Source organism: Erpetoichthys calabaricus, chromosome 9, assembly GCF_900747795.2.
Source record: "Erpetoichthys calabaricus chromosome 9, fErpCal1.3, whole genome shotgun sequence".
Taxonomy (NCBI): Eukaryota; Metazoa; Chordata; class Cladistia; order Polypteriformes; family Polypteridae; genus Erpetoichthys; species Erpetoichthys calabaricus.
In genome coordinates this window covers 41,876,931-41,898,359 of record NC_041402.2, presented here as the reverse complement: position 1 = coordinate 41,898,359, position 21,429 = coordinate 41,876,931, and the positions used below count along the sequence as shown (strand labels likewise).

Here is a 21,429-nt window from a genome sequence, read left to right as displayed (position 1 = left end):
AACAATGGGAAAAAATGAAGTGTCCAGATGTGCAAAGCTGTTACATATCTGAGCAGACAGACTCAATGCTGTCATGGGTGCCAAAGGGTCACCTACTAAATATTGATTCTGTTGATCAATGTGAAATTAAATACACTGAGATTCAATGCAGTATGACAATAAAATGTGAAACTTTCCAAGGAAGTGAATACTTTTTATAATCACTGTAGCAAACAACTCTGTCAGTCAGTCAGTCATTGTCCAACCCAATATATCCTAACTACAGGGTCATGGGGGTCTGCTGGAGCCAATCCCAGCCAACACAGGGCGTAAGGCAGGAACAAACCCTGGACAGGGCGCCAGCCCATCACAGGGCACGCACACACACCAAGCACACACTAAGGACAATTTAGGATCACCAATGCACCTAACCTGCATGTCTTTGGACTGTGGGAGGAAACCGGAGCACCCGGAGAAAACCCATGCAGACACAGGGAGAACATGCCTGGGAAGCGAACCCGGGTCTCCTAACTGTGAGGCAGCAGTGCTACTACTGCACTACCATTCTGCCCACAACTCTGTCATTGATACCATTATATGTGCAGGTAGGCAAGCGCCAATGCATCTGTATGTGTGTGCTCTGTGAGCAAGACTGAAGATTCAATAAGCTTTAAACACAACATCGTAGTAAACACGGTGGTACTAGTGTTTCATGTACAACAGTGCTATAAATGTGTCAGGAATGGTCTGGGACATTTAAAAACATACAGCTAATTTTGTTCAAAAATCACAGATGAAAGAGAGGCATAACAGACTGATTAGTAAATAAATTGATTTTTTGGTTTGCTTGTTATGTACTGTTTGCCATTAGTAAAGGACTCCTCATTAATATTTATTATAAGTATCACTGTTAATTCTTATTCACTTTTAACCCTGCCTCTGTTTCTGTGTTTTTCTAGTCTTAATGATAACCAACTTTCTCAGGTTGGAGTTCTGCATTTGGTTGAGACAATGACTACTTGCAGTCGAATGTCGGAGGTTGACGTTTGGTAAGACAAAGCTAGTTTCTCTTGAATACTATGAGCTGAATTTTCCCAGTTGTAACATGGTTGCAGCTTGACTTGCTTAGGGTTAGTCAGAAATGGCCACTCAGGTCTTTTGGGCCCTCATTTGTAGCTTATGCTGGTAATTAAAGCAACAGAACATGCCCAGTCAAATCATTTGTCTTCTTGCCATGTATGTGCAAAATAATTCAATACAATAACAGTTAACAAATATACATTCTTTATGTTGCTATAGTATTTATTACATTAACACAAACCTAGAGTATGAGCAGCAGAGTGTAAGATAAATTAAAGAGGTCATTTAAGGGACAGTTGCCTTCACCAATAACTGACTCATTAGTGAAATCTTTTTCTGGGCACAACTCAAGATGCCCATAGGATATTAAGGATTGGCAGTGGATGATAGTGTAGTTGGCACTGTTTCTTCCTCATTGCACTTGGACTCTAGTTCAGTTTCAATCTGTGATGTTTATTCTGGGTCTTGCTAAAGACATTCTGACATTAATTGGAAATGGGATAAGTGTGTACATGAGTATAACCTGTGACCCATCCCTCTATCCAATTACTGAACCTGACTATTTGAATTAATAATAAGAAGAAGAAGAAGAAGATGAAGAAGAAGAAGAAGAAGAAATATCTTGAATGTCACAATAAGGTCAGTATGACCCGGCACTGGGCATTTTGTCAACAGTTAGGTGTTCCAATGACAGAGAAGTGGTACAAGCATATACTAGACGTGGTCTTTGACACCAGAGATTGTGTCATCATGTGGGACAACATTATTCACACAGACCATACCATCACCACCAATAGGCTGGACATCCTGTTCCATGACAAGAACAGCAAGTTGTGAGTCTTCATCAATGTGATTGAGCAAGGAGGGAGAGAAGATCATCAAATATAAAGACCTAGTGATCAAAGTTAAATGCATATGGAAAATGAGGACAACAGTGGCTCCAGTAGTTGTAGGTGCAGTGGAAACCATCAGGACCAGGTTCCAAGAGCAACTGGACAAATTCCTGTGTAGAGTCAGCACAAAAGAGATCCAGAAAATCGCACTCCTTGGCTGGGCCTGCATGAGTCCTCAGCTGAATAACAAGATGGAGTCAAAGCCTAGGAGGGTATAATAATAATAATAATGACAATAATAATAATAGATTTTATTTGATAATGCCTTTAATGACACTCAAAGGCACTTTACAAAAAGTAAAAAACTTTACATAAAATCAACAATAATATAAAACAGTAACATTAAGAACAAAAAAATAAATAAATAAGCATAATAAAACAACATTGTCCATTTCAAAGTCCATGTGCCAACCCAAAGAGATGAATTTTAACAGCAGTTTTGAATTTTACAATAGAGTCCAGTGATCAGATGTGGGAAGGAAGTGAGTTCCAGAGTATGGGTGCAGTGTAAGAGCAGGAGGATAGAAAGTAAAGCTGTTACTGTTAATGTTACTGTTAAGCAGAGAGTAAGGGAAGCAGGGAGAAGTAAAGGGAAAGGCTGTCACATGATTTAACTATCCAGGAGTGAAATGAGTACAACTCTAAGATTCTCAAGCAGTTCTTTTGTCCGTCAGTCCTGAATATGGATCCAGAGGAGATTTTGTATAATTTATCTATTTACTTTACTTGCTGGGTGTACGGTGCAATAGGCCTCATTTTGTGAAAGTCCACAGAGGTTTTATTCATTGTAGTGCATGTAAGTCCTGTTTATTGAAGCAATTATCCATCCAAATGACACTGTGTCTTTATTCACAGTTTGGGCTCAAATGAGAGATGCCTCATACGTTTTATTTGGGAAGAAGAGAAAGCTGAGACACTCAGGTAAAGGAAAATACACTTGAATTGTCACTGAGTTTCTAAATATGTTGCATGCAAAGAAAAACAGAATTGTGAGTCCATCTCGTACCATGTTTGTGATGGCATGAGTCCGTGTGAAGCATGTTAAAGGGTTCATTGGATAAAGATTAATGGTTCATGTATTGAATGCACTATATCCAACTGTATAAAAAAATCTTCATAAGGCACAGTTTCAGACATCATAAAAGTTCATCGAACATAAAGTTTGAAATAAAGTCCATCAAAGAGGGACTTTGTGATGGAATAGAAAATCCTTCAGAAAAACAAGTTTGTATTTCTTAATAACATATTGTAAGGTTTCTGATTGGTCCAGAGAGACTGAATGAAGAAGCTGTTTAATGTAGAAAGAGTTAATCTGTGATGGTAGAGAGGCTGCCTGAAACAGACGTCTAATTGAAGGATCTTACAGTGAGACAAAGCTAAAGGTGAAGAGCCTTTCTGCAGACCCCTAGTGTGACACGGCTACCGGCAAGGCTGTCGTAGTATTACAGATATCACCATCCAGAACTATTAAAATCAGTGCGATATTAAACACCACTACATTAACAGAAGCAGGACAAGTACTGTTAATATTTTAAAACTGCACACAATTTATAAGAAGTTATCCACTCTGTGATAAAGGCGCTATATAGACGTTGACCCAACACAGACTTACAACGGAGGCACGTGTAAAATAAACAAAAGGTTTTATTTTTTCTTCAGCCATGGGACACGTCTTCCCCGTGTCCCACTGGCCCTAACACAGTCCCAAAAACACACAAAAGTAAATCACACCCCAAATCACACTCTTCTCTTCCTCCACTCCTCTCAGGGCTGCTTCGTCTTCCTCCTCCTCCCGACTCTGGTGCCCTGAGTAGTGGCTGCAGGCTCCCGTTATACTCCACCCGGAAATGCTTCAGGTGGTAATTAACCTCAATTAGACTGCACTTCCGGGTGTGGCTGTGTTGCCACCCATACGGGCTCAGGAAGTCTTTCAGCTCCCCCTGGCAGTGGCCACGGAGCCCAAACAGGATGAGATCTGGTGTTGCATGTTACTGGTCAAGATCTTCTTCTACTTTCCAGCATTGGGTATACAATAGTGGGTGGCCCTGACCAAATGATACAATGTTTTGTGGGGCCTTGGCATAAAAAAGTTTGAGAACCCTCTGTCCTAAGTGACAGCATTCGCCATAATTAAATTTAGTATATTCCAAAATACCAGAGTAAGATTTTTGTAATCATACGAGGGAGCACTATTCGAACTGCCCGATACCCCACATATTTCACAGACCTAAACTCCATGGATAAGAATGTCCATATCAGGTCTAATGCTGACAGGGAATCCTTCTAGACAATTCACTAGTTTATTTTAAAAATGAAATGCTTGTTTTATCATGTTCTTGCACATCTCAAACAATGAAGGAACACCAAAAATTCTTCAAAGTGAATTATGTGGCTCTACAGATACTTGGATAACACTTCATCACAAGTAAATGCTCTAATAAATTGTAAACCAAAAGTAACTCCTTTCGGGAAGTGTTTTTGTGCTTTCTGACTTGAGTTCTATAATTCTTGAAGTACTGGAAACATAAATGATCTTTCATATAAATTGTTTTCATACATAATGTTATATTTACAAAAGAATTGTTATGTGCTTTAGGATAGTATTTGGCATTTCTTGGCATCAGTCTTAGGTGTTTACTTGTTGTTGGTAAGATGTCACATTGTTTCATAATGAACATTTTCCTTTCTGTTTAATCATTCAGGCTTGAATCTGAGAGGACAGCAGAACCACAGGGAAAGTCCAGGTCTGTTTGGTAGGATTATTAAGCACATGTTGTAATACCATATACAATATAAGCCACCATTTGAAAGGTCTAGACAGATTCCAAAAAGGGCATCCCTTGAGGAATTGGCTCATTAACTACATTTTCATACATTTGCAGATTGCCTGAATAACTCATCTTCTGTATACCATGTGACTGCCAGTAATAGGAAATGTGCCATGACTCATGTAGTGGGGTGACTTCATTTGTTCTGTTTACTGATGACTGTGCTCCTGGTTTGGTGGGACAAAGAAACTGCCTCTTTGCTTTGTGATTGGGGGTTTGGCATTTCAGTTTAATATTCCAAGTGTCTTCAGAAAGCAATAGTGACATCTGTTGGAAAGCAGTTTTACTTTTGGTGACCTTCTACCTCATCTTCAATATATACAATACAATACAATACAGTTTATTTTTGTATAGCCCAAAATCACACAGGAAGTGCCGCAATGGGCTTTAACAGGCCCTGTCTCTTGACAGCCCCCCAGCCTTGACTCTCTAAGAAGACAAGGAAAAACTCCCAAAAAAGGTTGGTGTTGTTAATTTTTTTAATCTGAGGACCCAAATCAGTAAATTGTTCTTTATTGGAACTCAAGAAGAGGAATAATATCATAATGACATTGGAGCCACAAATAGACAAATAAACAATGGCCATTGTAAAAGCACAAAAACACAAGAAAAAGATTTGGGGATCCACCCTGTATATTGTAGGTTGAGTAGTCTTTAGAGACTGATATTGGTCAGCAATCCTAGCCCTCCTGAGTGGGTGAACTGAATGCGGGAAAGCAGGAAGGGCGTGTTGTAGGGCAGGAAGTTCTTATGAGGCCATCAGAAGTTGCCGGAAGTGAGGTCATCTGTAGGAGCTGGATACGATATGTTTGTGTATACTATAAATAAAGAGTGTGTATACTATAAAGAGTGAGTATACTATAAATAAATACACCAAAAAATTAATGCTAACATACAAGTTTAAAATGCTTAGGCTTTCAGGCGTTATTTAAAAGGGACCAAAGTTGGTGCTGACCATATATAACAAGGTATGCTATTCCAAAGCTTTTGCTTAGTGTTCTGTGCAGAAAATATTTGTATCCAATGTTACATACAATACAATACAATACAGTTTATTTTTGTATAGCCCAAAATCACACAGGAAGTGCCGCAATGGGCTTTAACAGGCCCTGCCTCTTGACAGCCCCCCAGCCTTGACTCTCTAAGAAGACAAGGAAAAACTCCCAAAAAAACCTAGTAGGGAAAAATGGAAGAAACCTTGGGAAAGGCAGTTCAGAGAGAGACCCCTTTCCAGGTAGATTGGGCGTGCAGTGGGTGTCAAAAGAAGGGGGTCAATACAATACAGTACAGTACACAGAACAATTTCTCAATATAGTAAGAAATAAAAAAAAAAATATATAAATTTTAGAAGTACAGAGCAGAATTACATATACCATGCCATTTAAATAAGCACCTTGAGCATTGGAAAGGTGCTATATAAATAAAATGTATATTATTATTATTATTATTAGCAAAGATATAGAGATTAAAATCAGCCAATGGCAGACATTAAAAATATACACAGAATGTGTTTAGATTGGGATTAAAGGGCCCAGAGTTTGAAAGTTTAAGGAGACTCTGTTTAAGTAAAGTCAAAAGGCGCAGGTTTTCTATTTGCTGGCTGTTTACTTCGGTGACCTTATTGTTGGGATGTTAATCAGTGTTAGTTCACACAGTTCATATTTTGACTTGTATTTGCAGCTTACTTTGTATATTGCTTAAATTACAGTAGAGTATCATGAGTTTTGAACAATAAAATAGTCATATGTCTTATATTTATACCAATACACCAGTATATTGAAATTTATCAAACCCCTTTAAACCACTTTAAAATAGTCTTAAGAAAAGGAATGCTTCCTCACCAAGTACTTAAACATAATGTAAAATCTTCATTGCACCTGTTATACGGATTTAGATTCAATGTATACAATAACAGTGAACACACAAGGAAGCACCCACCACTTATCCTTGCCCACTGTAGCTGTTTTTAGTATACACCATATATGGCCCAAACCCATTCACTCACCCTTCATAGCACCCTGATAATCGTCATATTCTTCTGTTAATTTCTTCCAAACATTTCAAATTAGTGCGCTGGTCCCTTCACTTATGTCATTTCAACTCGCCCCCCTTTCTTGTATGTGTCTTTGGTTATCAGTCTGCTCAGTTTGATTGATTCACTGGTTGTGAGAAGGGTAGATGTTGTCATGGCGAATATTTCTTTATGTTTTCATGCCATAAAAACCAAAGCTTTCTCTGATGCATTATTGCCTTTATTTTGCATCCTACTGGAATAAATATTATGTGAAATAGAAGGAGGTGTATCACTCAACACAAAATTTGCACTTGGATGAACTCAGCAAATTTTACCACACAATCATGTGGCAACCCATCACAAACGTGCCTGCGACTACAACACATAGTTTAAGAAACAATGGTATATCAAGGCGGAGTAAAATTTGTGACATTGTCTTCTCTGTGTTAATAATAACTTTCAGGTTGTTTGTTTTTACCAGGAGCCCATCAAGAAGGAGAGCATCACACATCAGCTACCATGCTTCTCAGTCAGTAAGGTTAGTCCTTGTTCCACTTAATCCTAATTAAAGCAAATGCGCCTGAATTTACAACCAACTGCACAAAGCCAGAATCATTGCTGTGGAAGCTTTTGTGATGGTGAAAGGTACTTTCACACAAATAAAATACTTGCTTATTGGTTTGTGAGTAAAAACAGGCCATTCAGCCCAATAAAGATATCCAATCCTATGCACCTAATGTCTCCAAATGAAATCATTTACTACTGATTATGTGTGGTTTACAGTGGAGCTTATTCAGCAACTGTGAGTCTGTCAATAACGAGAGTACTCAGAGCCGGCTTGTCACATAATTAGACGACCACTAGGGGTGCTGTTTTGCATAGGGGGTGATGGAAAAGAGGGAATAATTTATCCATTCATTATCCAACCCACTATATAATATATTTTAAATATATTTTTTTGCTCATAGTATTGGAACAATATTATTTTCTACGACATTATAATGTTAAATGAAAGTAAATTAAATTAATATGCTCAAATATAATATAAATACAGATTTTCGCCATGCACAACTGCCCCACCCTGTTTTTCCCATTGCTATCTGTTTGTGGGGGTTAGGCAAAGAATGGAGCTGACCCACAAACATGATAGTAAATGATAAGCATAATTTTAAAATAAACAATAAATAATATATAATATGGGCGGCACGGTGGCGCAGTGGGTAGCGCTGCTGCCTCTCAGTTGGGAGACCTGGGGACATGGGTTCACTTCCCGGGTCCTCCCTGCGTGGAGTTTGCCTGTTCTCCCCGTGTCTGCGTGGGTTTCCTCCGACAATCCAAAGACATGCAAGTTAGGTGGATTGGCGATTCTAAATTGGCCCTAGTGTGTGCTGGGTGTGTTTGTGTGTGTCCTGCGGTGGGTTGGCACCCTGCCTGGGATTGGTTCCTGCCTTGTGCCCTGTGTTGGCTGGGATTGGCTCCAGCAGACCCCTGTGACCCTGTGTTCAGATTCAGTGGGTTGGAAAATGGATGGATGGATAATATATAATATCAATAATATTAAATAACTAAAACTCCCTGGTGCACAGGGAAGAAAAAGGAGAAAAGCACAGGAGGAGAAATGGAAAAAAGACAAAGATACGTACAGTTTATTTAATTGAAAGTGTCTTTGGATGACCATATTATTTGGCTGTTTAGGAGAAAATAACATAGTAGTACTTGCAGTGTAGTTTTCAGAAATACAGTTAGGCCTATCAGCTCATGCTCCCAAGCTCTATCTCTCTCTATTTCTTATGAGTGAGCTGCACAAAAACATACATAAAATGCTTCAAGAAAAATGCATAGTTTTATTAATATTAATTTGATCATCCAGTGTTATCATTTTCATACATTAAAATATTTTTCCCATTTCCATACCTTAATAAAAGTCATAAACCATTTTTCTTTATTTTATTTTGCCATTCCCCTTACTTAAAATGTGTAATTTTTATGAGTTGATTATTATATTATATGAAAACCAGTAACGGGGCACTGCACAATAACGTGCAGTGAATACACTTGACTTGAACATTCCTAGTTTTCATACTCTTTCTTGGTACATTTAGCATTCGTTTGCTCGCTTGCTGCTTCCTGAGCATCTCTTCTTTTCTCCACCCTAATGGCCCACTTCTTCTCCTCTTTTGTTGCCATTTTTTCACGTTAAAACTGATTAAGTCAGTGTTTGTGTTGCAATTACTAAGTACGTTTTCTTTAATTTTTCACTTAAGCTGGCACTAAAGTCTTCAATCTGCCTCAAGAATGATTTAAGATATGAAGATTTAGGGGAAGTGACGGCAAAGATGGTGGGGGATGAGAACGGCACCCGTATGCAGGCACCGCACGGCCGCCCTGCTGACTGCTTTCGAGAGTTGATTCTACAATAAAATAAAATAAAAATAAAAAGAGGAATAACCTTGGAGGTCAATCATCACCCCGAAAGCGAATAGTAGACATCACGTAATGTATGTGTACCAAATTTCAGGTCAGTAGGTCAAACGGTTTGCGAGCTACAGGCGATTTAAAATCCTGGACAGAGAGACAAACAGCCACAGTAGCGTATTATATATAAAGATATACCTTGTTATATTTTTTTTAAACGCGTAGTGTCGATGGCTGAGTGTTGTGCTGACATACTGCATGAGAGAGAGAAAGAGAGAGAGGGTATATAGTACAATTTTTAAAAATATGATGCAGTTTAGATGGCACAATTGTGAGATGATACTTCATTTTTAATGTTAGGCCTGTCTCACAAATGACCTACCTAAACTTGCCTATTAGGAAAGTTTTTTCTTATTTTTATTGTACTATACACATACATCTCTCTCCCTCTGGGAGCATTTAATAAAATGAAAACCACATTTTTAATGTGGTTGTGGATACAGCACTGTCATCACTTCAAGTGAGATTTGGTGAAGTGAGAGACACATTAGGAATGCTCTTCACCTTCCCCAGCATGTCGAAAAAAGAGCTGCTAGAGCACTGTCAAACCCTGAGCACTCCTCAAACCCATGATGAGCAGCCAGATATTAATGGCATAACAAATATTGAACTTTTTCACAACAAAAACAGAAATCTACCCCAATTTGGGTTGTTCTAAGAATCTCTGCCACTCTTCCACTCTCAGTGGCTTGTACTGAAAGGAGCTTCTTTAAGCTCAAACTCATTAAAACATACTTAAGGTCTTCAATGTCACGCAAATGCTTCACAGGACTTTCCATCATTTAGTATGAATCATGATGTCTCACAACAGTTTTCTTATGAAGAGGTTATTGATGACTTTGCTGGAGGAAAGGCAAGACAGGTAAAACTACAGAACAATGTTTAGGCTGAGGTTTGTGCAATGCCCTTATTTACAGTGCATCCGGAAAGTATTCACAGCGCATCACTTTTTCCACATTTTGTTATGTTACAGCCTTATTCCAAAATGGATTAAATTCATTTTTTTCCTCAGAATTCTACACACAACACCCCATAATGACAACGTGAAAAATGTTTACTTGAGGTTTTTGCAAATTTATGAAAAATAAAAAAATTGAGAAAGCACATGTACATAAGTATTCACAGCCTTTGCCATGAAGCTCAAAATTGAGCTCAGGTGCATCCTGTTTCCCCTGATCATCCTTGAGATGTTTCTGCAGCTTAATTGGAGTCCACCCGTAGTAAATTCAGTTGATTGGACATGATTTGGAAAGGCACACACCTGTCTATATAAGGTCCCACAGTTGACAGTTCATGTCAGAGCACAAACCAAGCATGAAGTCAAAGGAATTGTCTGTAGACCTCCGAGACAGGATTGTCTCGAGGCACAAATCTGGGGAAGGTTACAGAAAAATTTCTGCTGCTTTGAAGGTCCCAATGAGCACAGTGGCCTCCATCATCCATAAGTGGAAGAAGTTCAAAACCACCAGGACTCATCTAAACTGAGCGATCGGGGGAGAAGGGCCTTAGTCAGGGAGGTGACCAAGAACCCGATGGTCACTCTGTCAGAGTTCCAGAGGTCCTCTGTGGAGAGAGGAGAATCTTCCAGAAGGACAACCATCTCTGCAGCAATCCACCAATCAGGCCTGTATGATAGAGTGGCCAGACGGAAGCCACTCCTTGGTAAAAGGCACATGGCAGCCTGCCTGGAGTTTGCCAAAAGGCACCTGAAGGACTCTCAGACCATGAGAAAGAAAATTCTCTGGTGTGATGAGACAAAGATTGAACTCTTTGGTGTGAATGCCAGGCATCACGTTTGGAGGAAACCAGGCACCGCTCATCACTAGGCCAATACCATCCCTACAGTGATGCATGGTGGTGGCAGCATCATCATGCTGTGGGGATGTTTTTCAGCGGTAGGGACTGCGAGACTAGTCAGGATAAAGGGAAAGATGACTACAGCAATGTACAGAGACATCCTGGATGAAAACCTGCTCCAGAGCGCTCTTGACCTCAGACTGGGCCGACGGTTCATCTTTCAGCAGCCCAGCGACCCTAAGCACACAGCCAAGATATCAAAGGAGTAGCTTCAGGACAACTCTGTAAATGTCCTTGAGTGGCCCAGCCAGAGCCCAGACTTGAATCCGATTGAACATCTCTGGCGAGATCTTAAAATGGCTGTGCACCGACGCTTCCCATCCAACCTGATGGAGCTTGAGAGGTGCTACAAAGAGGAATTGGCGAAACTGGCCAAGGATAGGTGTGCCAAGCTTGTGGCATCATATTCAAAAAGACTTGAGGCTGTAATTGCTGCCAAAGGTGCATCGACAAAGTATTGAGCAAAGGCTGTGAATACTGTACTTATGTACATGTGATTTCTCAGTTTTTTTATTTTTAATAAATTTGCAAAAACCTCAAGTAAACTTTTTTCACGTTGTCATTATGGGGTGTTGTGTGTAGAATTATGAGGAAAAAAATGAATTTAATCCATTTTGGAATAAGGCTGTAACATAACAAAATGTGGAAAAAGTGATGCGCTGTGAATACTTTCCGGATGCACTGTATATTACATTTTTGTTCTGTTATGTCTGCACTAATTTTTTTATTAATGTAATTTGTGAACTACCCTATTTATATTTGATTTGTTTTATGCAGCTTGCCTCTTTAATACAGTTTTTTGTTGTTGTTTTTAAAATAAAGAAAAATTCAAAAGACAAACCTATGCAGTTTCTATCTGAATGTATGAGTACAATTATTTATGATGAAATTGACCACGATGTAAGGGGCACCTGGTAAAATCTTGCCTAGGGCACCAAGTTGGTCAGGGCCAGCTCTGAAAGCACAACTGTATATAAATAACCCTTCCAACTTTGAACCCACTTAATCGTGTTCAAAATCATGGGAACCAAAGTGTATTCAAGCAACACTGGGCACAAGGGAGAAAATAACTGGGTGAGACACATTATTATAATTATCATTAATATTAATAATATTATTATAGTTCCAGGTCCTCACAAGTCTAAAACTGGAAATTTAAAAAAACAAATAAACTATTGGGCTGTGATTGTTCTTCTCCATTTTTGAATTTTTGACTTGCTTATCCATTTCAGAGCCCATCCTGGCAGTACTGGGTCGGATCCATTAGCAGTCAATTTCAGGACACCCTCACACACACCCAGCTCCATCTTAACATATGGGCAAAATGAGCATAGGGGCCCACAAGGTTTCTGAAGCCTATATATGTTTCTGTTTTGCTATCAAAACAGGGGCCCCAGTACACTACTTTTTCTGGAGGCCTATGATGCTGTTAAGATAGCTCTGTGCACATCCATATGGGGATACTCAACAGAAGCCAATTCGCCTAATCCACATGTCTTTGGTATGAAGGCTGGAATACCCAGAGAAATGCAATGGAGAGAATGAATTGTGATTTTCCATCTATCAATCTATTCATCAATCCTTGTAATCGGCTTATTCAGGGAAGAGACACATTGTTATTATTTTAGTCATTATTATCAAACCATCTATATTTCAAGAAGTATTTTATACTCTGGAATCTTTATTGCCAAACTCGGTCTTAGAACATTCATTTATTAAAGTAAATAACATAAGTAAATATTTTCCATCATCCAGCTGACAGTGTCCTTAAATTAAGGATTTTGTTTAAAATGGAGTAAGAAGAAGTCACCACCTCCACAGTTAGAGATTATTACCCACCAACGTGTTCTGTTGTTAGCAATGTTTGTTCAGTTTTGCTTAATTTTACATTTATTGACAACTAGATCGCCTCTGTATTTATTTTATGTGATTTTTTTCATATCCTTGCACTTGTTGAGATTCATGTCCGCCACTGAGACTTCTGTCACTATCTTTTAAACGGTTTTGTTTTTCAGCTTAAAGGAATGCAGCTTCACGTTGAGAAATCTTGAATTACTAGCTTCCAAACTCCAGAAGTGCCTGAACTTAACCCAGCTTGAGTGAGTGCTGTATAATTTTATAATGATAAGCTTTAGAAAAATGTACAGTTTGGGATTACGTGACATCTCAGCACAAGGCTTGGTGCAATGCAAGCTCAGTTTGAGGGAGGCACTCCTGCATAAGGAATAGAGCCTTTGTTACTTCATAGTATGACGTTATATAACATTGGCAAGCCCTGTTAACCCAATTAAACATAGTGAAGAGCAGAGCCAATACTGGTAGCACTGGAAGCAAAGCAGCAACCAAATCTTGATGGAGCGGCAGGCCGTTGCAGGGCACACTTACTTACACGTTAACAAATTAGAATCTCTAATCAATGTAACATGCACATCTTTGGGATATGGGAGGCAAGCTGGAGTACCTAGAGGAAAACCCCAGGGAGAACATGCAAATTTCACTTAGACCGTAACCAGGTGTGGAGCTTGAATGCAGGGTGTTGAATCCCTGCCGAAGCAGCGCTAAGCATTTTGTTACCCTGCCCAATTATCAATTAATATGAATTAAAAATTATTATATAAATTAACAAACATCCATCCATTTTCCAACCCGCTGAATCCGAACACAGGGGTCTGCTGGAGCCAATCCCAGCCAACACAGGGCACAAGGCAGGAAGCAATCCCGGGCAGGGTGCCAACCCACCGCAGGACACACACAAACACACTCACACACCAGGGCCAATTTAGAATCGCCAATCCACCTAACCTGCATGTCTTTGGACTGTGGGAGGAAACCGGAGCGCCTGGAGGAAACCCACGCAGACACGGGAAGAACATGCAAACTCCACGCAGGGAGGACCCAGGAAGCGAACCCGGGTCCCCAGGTCTCTCAACTGCGAGGCAACAGCGCTACCCACTGCGCCACCGTGCCGCCAATTAGCAAACATCACATTTACAAATGTGACTGAAGCCTTTATCCACTTGAGATACAATTTCTTGCATTTATTTTGTTTTCCCCATTGGAACAAAGGCAGCTAAATGACCAGATTCGTGTCCCCTTGAACATAAGTGCTCTGTCTACTCCCCAGAATATCATGATATGATAATTCTTACATTTTCTGAGATGGTTCAATTAGTTTTCAGCATCACTATGATCTACCATGTTACTTGTTATATTACTAAAGTGCAGATTTTCTCAGCCAGATATCCATACTTTTTTAGCTTGGTATCCACCATTCCTCTCTTTGCTTTTGTACTAAAGTACATGTAGTGTATTCTCTGTTTTTGCCTGGTTTAATCTGCAAGCCAAACCCCTTGGAGTGGTATAGACTTTAAAGCATTGTGGCTTGTGGCCTACTTTTATTTATGCATCATAACTATTATAAAGGAAGCCACTGACTCCACCACATGTCTTGAATGTCATATGTACCCACCTGCTTAGATTTATTTCTGACTCATTTTAGACTTATGCTTTCTCTGATAGTGGAGTTTGTTCACTCTTCACATGTCTATATGGGGGTTTTCTCTGGGTACTCCTAAGGCTGTGCAGGCCAGCTTGATTCACCTTCCTGAACTGGCCTTGTATTACTAATAATTGTAGGTGTGAGTCCCAGGGTTCTTTCCTGCCTTGAAAAGCCTTAACTATGTATTTGCATTATTTTGATATACAGTGCATTTAAAAAGTATTCAGACCCCTTCACTTTTTTCACATTTTGATATGCTCCAACCTTGTGCTAAAATCATTTAAATTAAAAATTTTCCTCATCTAACAACACTCAATACCCTATAATGGCAAAGCAAAAGTGGGATTTTAGAAATTTTGGGGAATTTATCACAAATAAAAGACATATTACATTGGCACAAGTATTCAGATCCTATTCAGGTGGCCGAACATAGAGGGCGGCCCTCAACAAAATGCTGGCTCAGCGCGGGGCTCATCTTTTCCCGTCGAATGTCGGTAACTTGCTTCAAAGAAAAACTTACTTAAGATCGTTGATGTGCCAAGAGAGATTGTGTAATTTAGGTTTAATTGCAATAGAGAAAGATTTGTCAGAAGAAATTAACTTAGATGGCATTATTGAGGAACTTGCAAGTAAGAAAGCAAGGAGAGTGCAATTTTAATTTAATATTTTATTTAGTGGAATAATTGTAATACATGTAATTTAATAATAAACGCTTACTTTTCTATAAATGCATATTCATATTTTGTTTTCCTATAAATATCTTTCACAGGTGTGATGTGAAGAAATAGACTTTTGCTAAATTTTGTATTTGCGAGAATATGAGGCGATGTCTTTTTCAAGAAAATTAAGTCTATAATTGGCACTCGCATTATTTTCGGAATTTTACTGATGAATTAATTAAACTTGTCGTCAATTTGTTAAATGCGTAAATCAAGTTTTCTTCTACCTACGAAGAAATTTTCTTTAATTTTTTTTGACATTGAGGAAATTGCGAAAATTTTTAATTTTAAATACACTGATTTAGAAAATGAGTCAAGGTATTATAGGGTGAGGGGGCGGCTGAATTTAAATGACACGATGGCGGCTTTGCCTCTAGAACCGGGCCTGCTAGACGGACACCGGCAGTTCTTAAAAAACACACACGTTTATTACAGTTTGTCCCAAAAGTCCAAATCCCGCACACACACAGTGTTTCCAACACCACAACACCCTTCCTCTGGCCTTTCAATGTCTATGGTCCACCTTTCCTCTCCTCACTGGAGCTTCGTCCTCCTCCAGCACCCGACTCCAGCTCCTCGACTGTAGGAAGGCGGCCCCTTTTATATTCACCCGGATGTGCTCCAGGTGCTTGTTGATGACCTTCCAGCGGCACTTCCTGGTGTGGCGGAAGTGCCACACAAGCACCCGGAAACACTTCGGGCATCCCTGCAAGGTCCTTCCTCCACCTGCCCAGGTGTGGCAGAAGTGCAGATTTTCTGGGCTCCATGATACTCAGGCGCTCCTTGGCAGCGGCCATGGGCCCCAGTGGGTGTGAGCCTCCTGGCTCCGTCCCTGTGGTCCACTCATTATCCAGGGCGTTTGCACCCTCGTGGCCTGGGGGATGTATAAACTGCCTCCCGGTCCTTCCAGGTGTCACAGCTGGGTCTGGCCCCCAGGCTCCTGCCACAATCCATATTCTATTGCAGCTATGGAGTGTCACATACCTAAATAAAATGCAGTTTTTGTTTTCTTTTTGAAGGTTATCCTACAGCACAATTCCAAGTGGAGGACTACAAGCCCTTGAGAAAACATTAGCTGGTCTGAAATCCCTAAAGAAGTTAATGTGAGTATCTAGAACATGGTGTGCCAATTTATTCATCTGAAGCCTAAAGAGTTACCAAGAGTTAGCAAGCAGCTAAAAGATCATCAAAAGAAAGTGGCACCATGAGCATCTAAAGGAGCTCTTAGCCATTGCTGTACAGTACCCATTTTAGGACATGATCATTTTTCACTTCCCTATTCAACAGACATAATGTTAGTACTCCATAGCATGTAACAATAGTCACTGATCACTTGTAACTCATCATGCATCACTTGTCATTACTCAGTAGTCACTCATCACACTTCACGTATCACTGCTCTTCATTCCTTATTACTCACATATTATTGGTTACACATCACTCGCTGCAGTCATTTTCATATTTGTTGTAAATAATTATAAAAAAATACAGACAGATTAAAGAACTGAATTATTTGTGCTTTACCCATATTCCTTTAAATGTTTTTCTAAACATGGAATTATCTATCTACACTAAATAGGAATGTATCCAGTTCCTTTAAACTAAATAAGTGAGGACAGTGGGATCATTTTTCACCGTAATACAAAAATAATTATAAGCAAGCTAGGTTGTATTAGTATGTGCATAACTATGATTTAGAATTTGGCTAAAACTAGCAACTTAGGTGAAAAATTATGTAGCAGTAAAGGATATTGTCTAATCTTTCCATTGGAAAAACACAAAAAATAAAAACAATAAAAGCAATGTCTCATCATTTTGCTAATATCTTTCCCTTCCAACCAGCCTAAATTATTTAATGTTAATTGCATAGTACTAAAAGTAACATTTAGAGTTATGATGGCAGCAAAGAAAAGAAATGTGATATTTCAATAAACCGATTGGCTGCATTTATGTTATTAATCTACATTCCACAAGCCCGCTGCCATTGCTCACACCACTCACTGAGACAAAAGGGTCGCAAAAAGGTTTAGGGCAGCCACCCGTATAGTTTTTCCTGGCTGCAAAAGAGTTGAATAAGGAGTACAAATGTGTACAGATTTGAGCCCAAAACAGAACTGTCTTGATAAGGCAAAGATGGCAGTTTTAAAGCCAAGGATAGGAAGTGACATCATCAGGGCTGGAACCAGAAGTGGGGTCAACAAGGCCAGAAACGGAAAGTGATGTCACTAAACCCAGAACTGGAAGTGACATCTCGGGACCAGGCGGAATTTCCCATAATCGGTCTGCATTGGAAAGAGAGAAAGGGCCAGTACACTCCGCCACCCCCTGGTCTGGCATGGAATTACCCTTATTCAGGCCCTTTAGCTGCCTCCCATATGCACGTGTGTGACAACTGCAAATGAAAAGTGATATGTGACACATGATGAGGGACAAATGAGTACTGATGAGTGACATATAATAAACTAGAACTGAATAGTGAAGAGTGATGCATGGCAAATGATAAGTGAGTAATGAAGAATGTTCTTTAATGTGTCTATATTTTTTATAATTATGTAAAGTAAATATGAGAAATGACTGCAGCGAGTGATGTGTAATCAACAATAAGTGAGTAATGAAGAATGACGGAGCAGTGATGTGTGATAAGTGACTACTTTTTTTTTTAACATTTTATTGATTGTATTAAAACCAAATAACATTCCATACAAGCAAGTCAAGTTTAACAAAACTAGGTTCAGAACAAATCAATAAATGATTGCAAGGCAGTGGCAAGTGATGCATGATGAGCTGCAAGTGAGTAGTGATGTGCGACAAGTGATAGGTGACTGCTGATGCATGATATGAAGTATTACTGATGTTTGATGACTGGAGAAGTAATAAAATGACAATATTCTAAAATGGACACTGTACTGCTGGCTATTCGCTGTCACTGCATAAATGTTATTTTCCATCACTTGCCACCATCACTGCTTACTTTGTTCAGCTGTTAGTCCAGCATGGTTTCTACTGACACAAGGGGGCTCCGCCCCCTGCTCGCTTCGCTCGCCTACCCCCGGCGTTTTGAACCCGTGCCCGCTGGGCAGCCATAGGTTGCTTTTGTATTGGCCTCTTTTTCAACCTCATGTTGAATGTTAGCTAATGGTTGATTGTTTATGATCTTAGTGACGTTTCTGAGTATAAGCTCCGTGCATTGTTTGTTTTCAGGAAGGTTCATTCGTTGATAGATTGCGTCATGTGGATGTAAGCTGTAGATTACTTTCAGGTACATCGTTAGTTAGAAGCTTCCATAGATATTCAGGATATTCATGTAAAGGAGGCAGTCAAACTTGACCCTTTTGACAACAACGTGTAAACTCATTAGTTGTATTGCCAGTTGTTTCTTCAGGGAAGTTAAGTGAATGACAATGATTGCAAATGACATTCATTAATCCCAATGAATTTTCATTAATAGTGGACTCATTATAAACGTGCGTTGTAGACGTCTGCGTTCATTGATTTTTTCCTGTTGGTCCCGTTTTTGTATGTCTGTCACTCGAGCTCTTTCCTTTTGAACCCGTGCCTGCTTCGCTTACGCAGTTTGAGATGCGCGCTGCATGCGTCCACGTTAATTGTATCTGTCCATTTGGGCTCGTTTTTGTACCTGTGTTAGTGGAGCTTTTCGTTTTTGGAGCCGAGACAGTTTTTCTTCCGCGGTTTCAGAAGCGAGTTGTAGGTGCCTACGTTTATTGTTTTTTTTCATGCAGGTTCATCTTTGTGGTCCCGTTACTTGAGCCGTATCGTTTTGCACCCGTGATCGTGAATTTATGACTTGTCTGTTCTTTATCGTTAGTAATATGGGTAAGTAATAAGGATGATCGCACTTACTGTTAATATGGAGCGTTTTCTGTGGTTGTACGGTTAATAGTGCATCACTGTAATGAGATTCACCTATGCTATATAGTTTGTACGTGTTCAGATGACGTATGTTTAATACGGAGCGTTCGTTTCTTCTTATTATTACCCATCAGGTGTTGCGCCTGTGTTTTCTGTGATTCCAATATGTATTGTAGTCCGGTTTCTTGTTGTTTATGTATGACGTCGGGTGTCCGCGTGCGGTTTTTTAGAAGTGCGTGGATTCTGCTGTGTAGTGTGTACGTTGATTTCAGATGCACGTTGTAGGCGAATGCTTCTATAGTAGTATCTGGAGTTTTCCGTACCACAATTCGCTTTCCGTAATATCTTGGGCTTGATGTGTGACCCTTTGTGGACTCCGTAGTCTGTCCCCTTTTACTGTAGTACGGTGGGGTGACTACTCTTTTTCCGTACTATCTCGGGCTTGATTTGTGAACCTTTGTGGACTCCGTAGTATGTCCCGTTTCACTGTTAGGCGGGGATAATGCGATTCAAATATGTTGTTTTGTCTGTATTTGTGGGGTTTCTGTATGATGTCGAGTGTTCGCTTGCGGTTGCTCTTTCGTCTTTGAGCCGTAATCTCGGGCTTGATGTGTGACCCTTTGTGGACTCCGTAGTCTGTCCCCTTTTACTGTAGTGCGGTGGGGTGACTACTCTTTTTCCGTACTATCTCGGGCTTGATTTGTGAACCTTTGTGGACTCCGTAGTATGTCCCGTTTCACTGTTAGGCGGGGATAATGCGATTCAAATATGTTGTTTTGTCTGTATTTGTGGGGTTTCTGTATGATGTCGAGTGTTCGCTTGCGGTTGCTCTTTCGTCTTTGAGCTGTAATCTCGGGCTCGATGGGTGACCCTGTGTGGACTCCGTAGTCCGTCCCGTTTCACTTTGGGGCCTGCATCCGACTCCTCTTTTTTGTGTGCTATGGGCGCGTTGCCTCATTTCTTATTTCTGTCAGTGGAGGGGTGCTTTGTGTCTCATTTCTTATTTATGTTAGTGTGTGGACTCCGTAGTCTGTCCCGTTTCGTGTGCTATGGGCTTTGTGTGGCGCCTGGGTCTGACTCCTTTTTTTTTGTGTGCCATGGGCGCGTTGCCTCATTTTTTATTTGTGTTAGTGGAGGGGGGCTTTGTGTGGCGACTGTGCACCATGTCACTCTGGGGCGTGGGTCTGAATCCTCTTTTTTGTGTGCCATGGGCTTTGTGGGGCGTCTGCGTCTGACTCCTTTTTTTTGTGTGCTATGGGCGCGTTGCCTCATTTCTTATTTCTGCGAGTTCCGTTGGTTGGAGGGGGGCTTTGTGTGGCGCCTGCGCACTATGTCTTTTGCGTCCACGGGCAGGTCCCTGCGTCCATATCCGGTTTACCATTCTCGTTTAGTACTATGGATCCCAAATATTCTGCATTCACTGGCCACAGACAATTCAGTCACTGCTTACAACTGGCTGTGGGTTAATCTTGTGCCATGGAAACTGACACTGGAAGACCCTTTCACTTGAATGTTGCTGTCAGTAGCAGTTGTGTAGTAGGAGACATCTTGAATCAAACACAAGTCTCCTGCCGCCATAATGTAGGCCAAGAACACCAGAAATCATCCTGCTGACCTAAATAAGAATACCCCAACGTGCTATCATTCATGCAGCAGGTAACTGAGCCACTGGACAGCATGGTGACACGGTAGCTAGACTTTCTGTGTCACAGCTCCAGTGTCCTGCATTCACATTGTTCTCTGTACGCACTTTGCATGTTCCCAAACTGTCTTTGTGGGATTTTATTTCTCAGGGTATTACTGTTTTTCTTCACACATTTCAAAAAAGTGAATGTTAGTGTAATTGGTGACTCTAAATTCATCCTGTACATATGATTGACAGCCCATGCAGAGCCTTTTGCCTAGTAATGCTGGGTATAGCAAACAAAATTAAAATTTTGAAATATCTCAAAAGTTAAATTCAGATATCCTAAAATGCTTGTGATAGTTAAAATAGTAACTGGCTCTATGCAATCCTGAACTGGAAGAGAGGCTTAAAAATGGATGGGTAGATGAATGGAGGAATGGAAGAAATGCTACCAAGGAGACAGACACACTGCTTTAAAAGTAAGTGGATCAGAAAGTAAACTTGCAGGTGATGAATTATTCATGAATACAATGCAGAAGTGGTAAAAATAAAAATAGAAACTATATAAATCTACTGTATAAGATTGGG

General features: G+C 40.1%; 1 protein-coding gene across 3 annotated transcripts in view; it reads left to right on the top strand.

Annotated features, from left to right (window-relative positions):
* The window catches only part of nlrc5 (NLR family, CARD domain containing 5), a 154,514-nt gene that overhangs the window by 85,403 nt on the left and 47,682 nt on the right, over window positions 1-21,429 (top strand). For all 3 annotated transcript variants that reach the window (XM_051931673.1, XM_051931674.1, XM_051931672.1), the window contains exons 28-33: window positions 939-1,028; window positions 2,808-2,873; window positions 4,655-4,696; window positions 7,276-7,332; window positions 13,142-13,225; window positions 16,364-16,447. In XM_051931673.1, coding sequence (XP_051787633.1) covers window positions 939-1,028; window positions 2,808-2,873; window positions 4,655-4,696; window positions 7,276-7,332; window positions 13,142-13,225; window positions 16,364-16,447 — 423 coding nt within the window. The remainder of the gene's footprint in view (window positions 1-938; window positions 1,029-2,807; window positions 2,874-4,654; window positions 4,697-7,275; window positions 7,333-13,141; window positions 13,226-16,363; window positions 16,448-21,429) is intronic.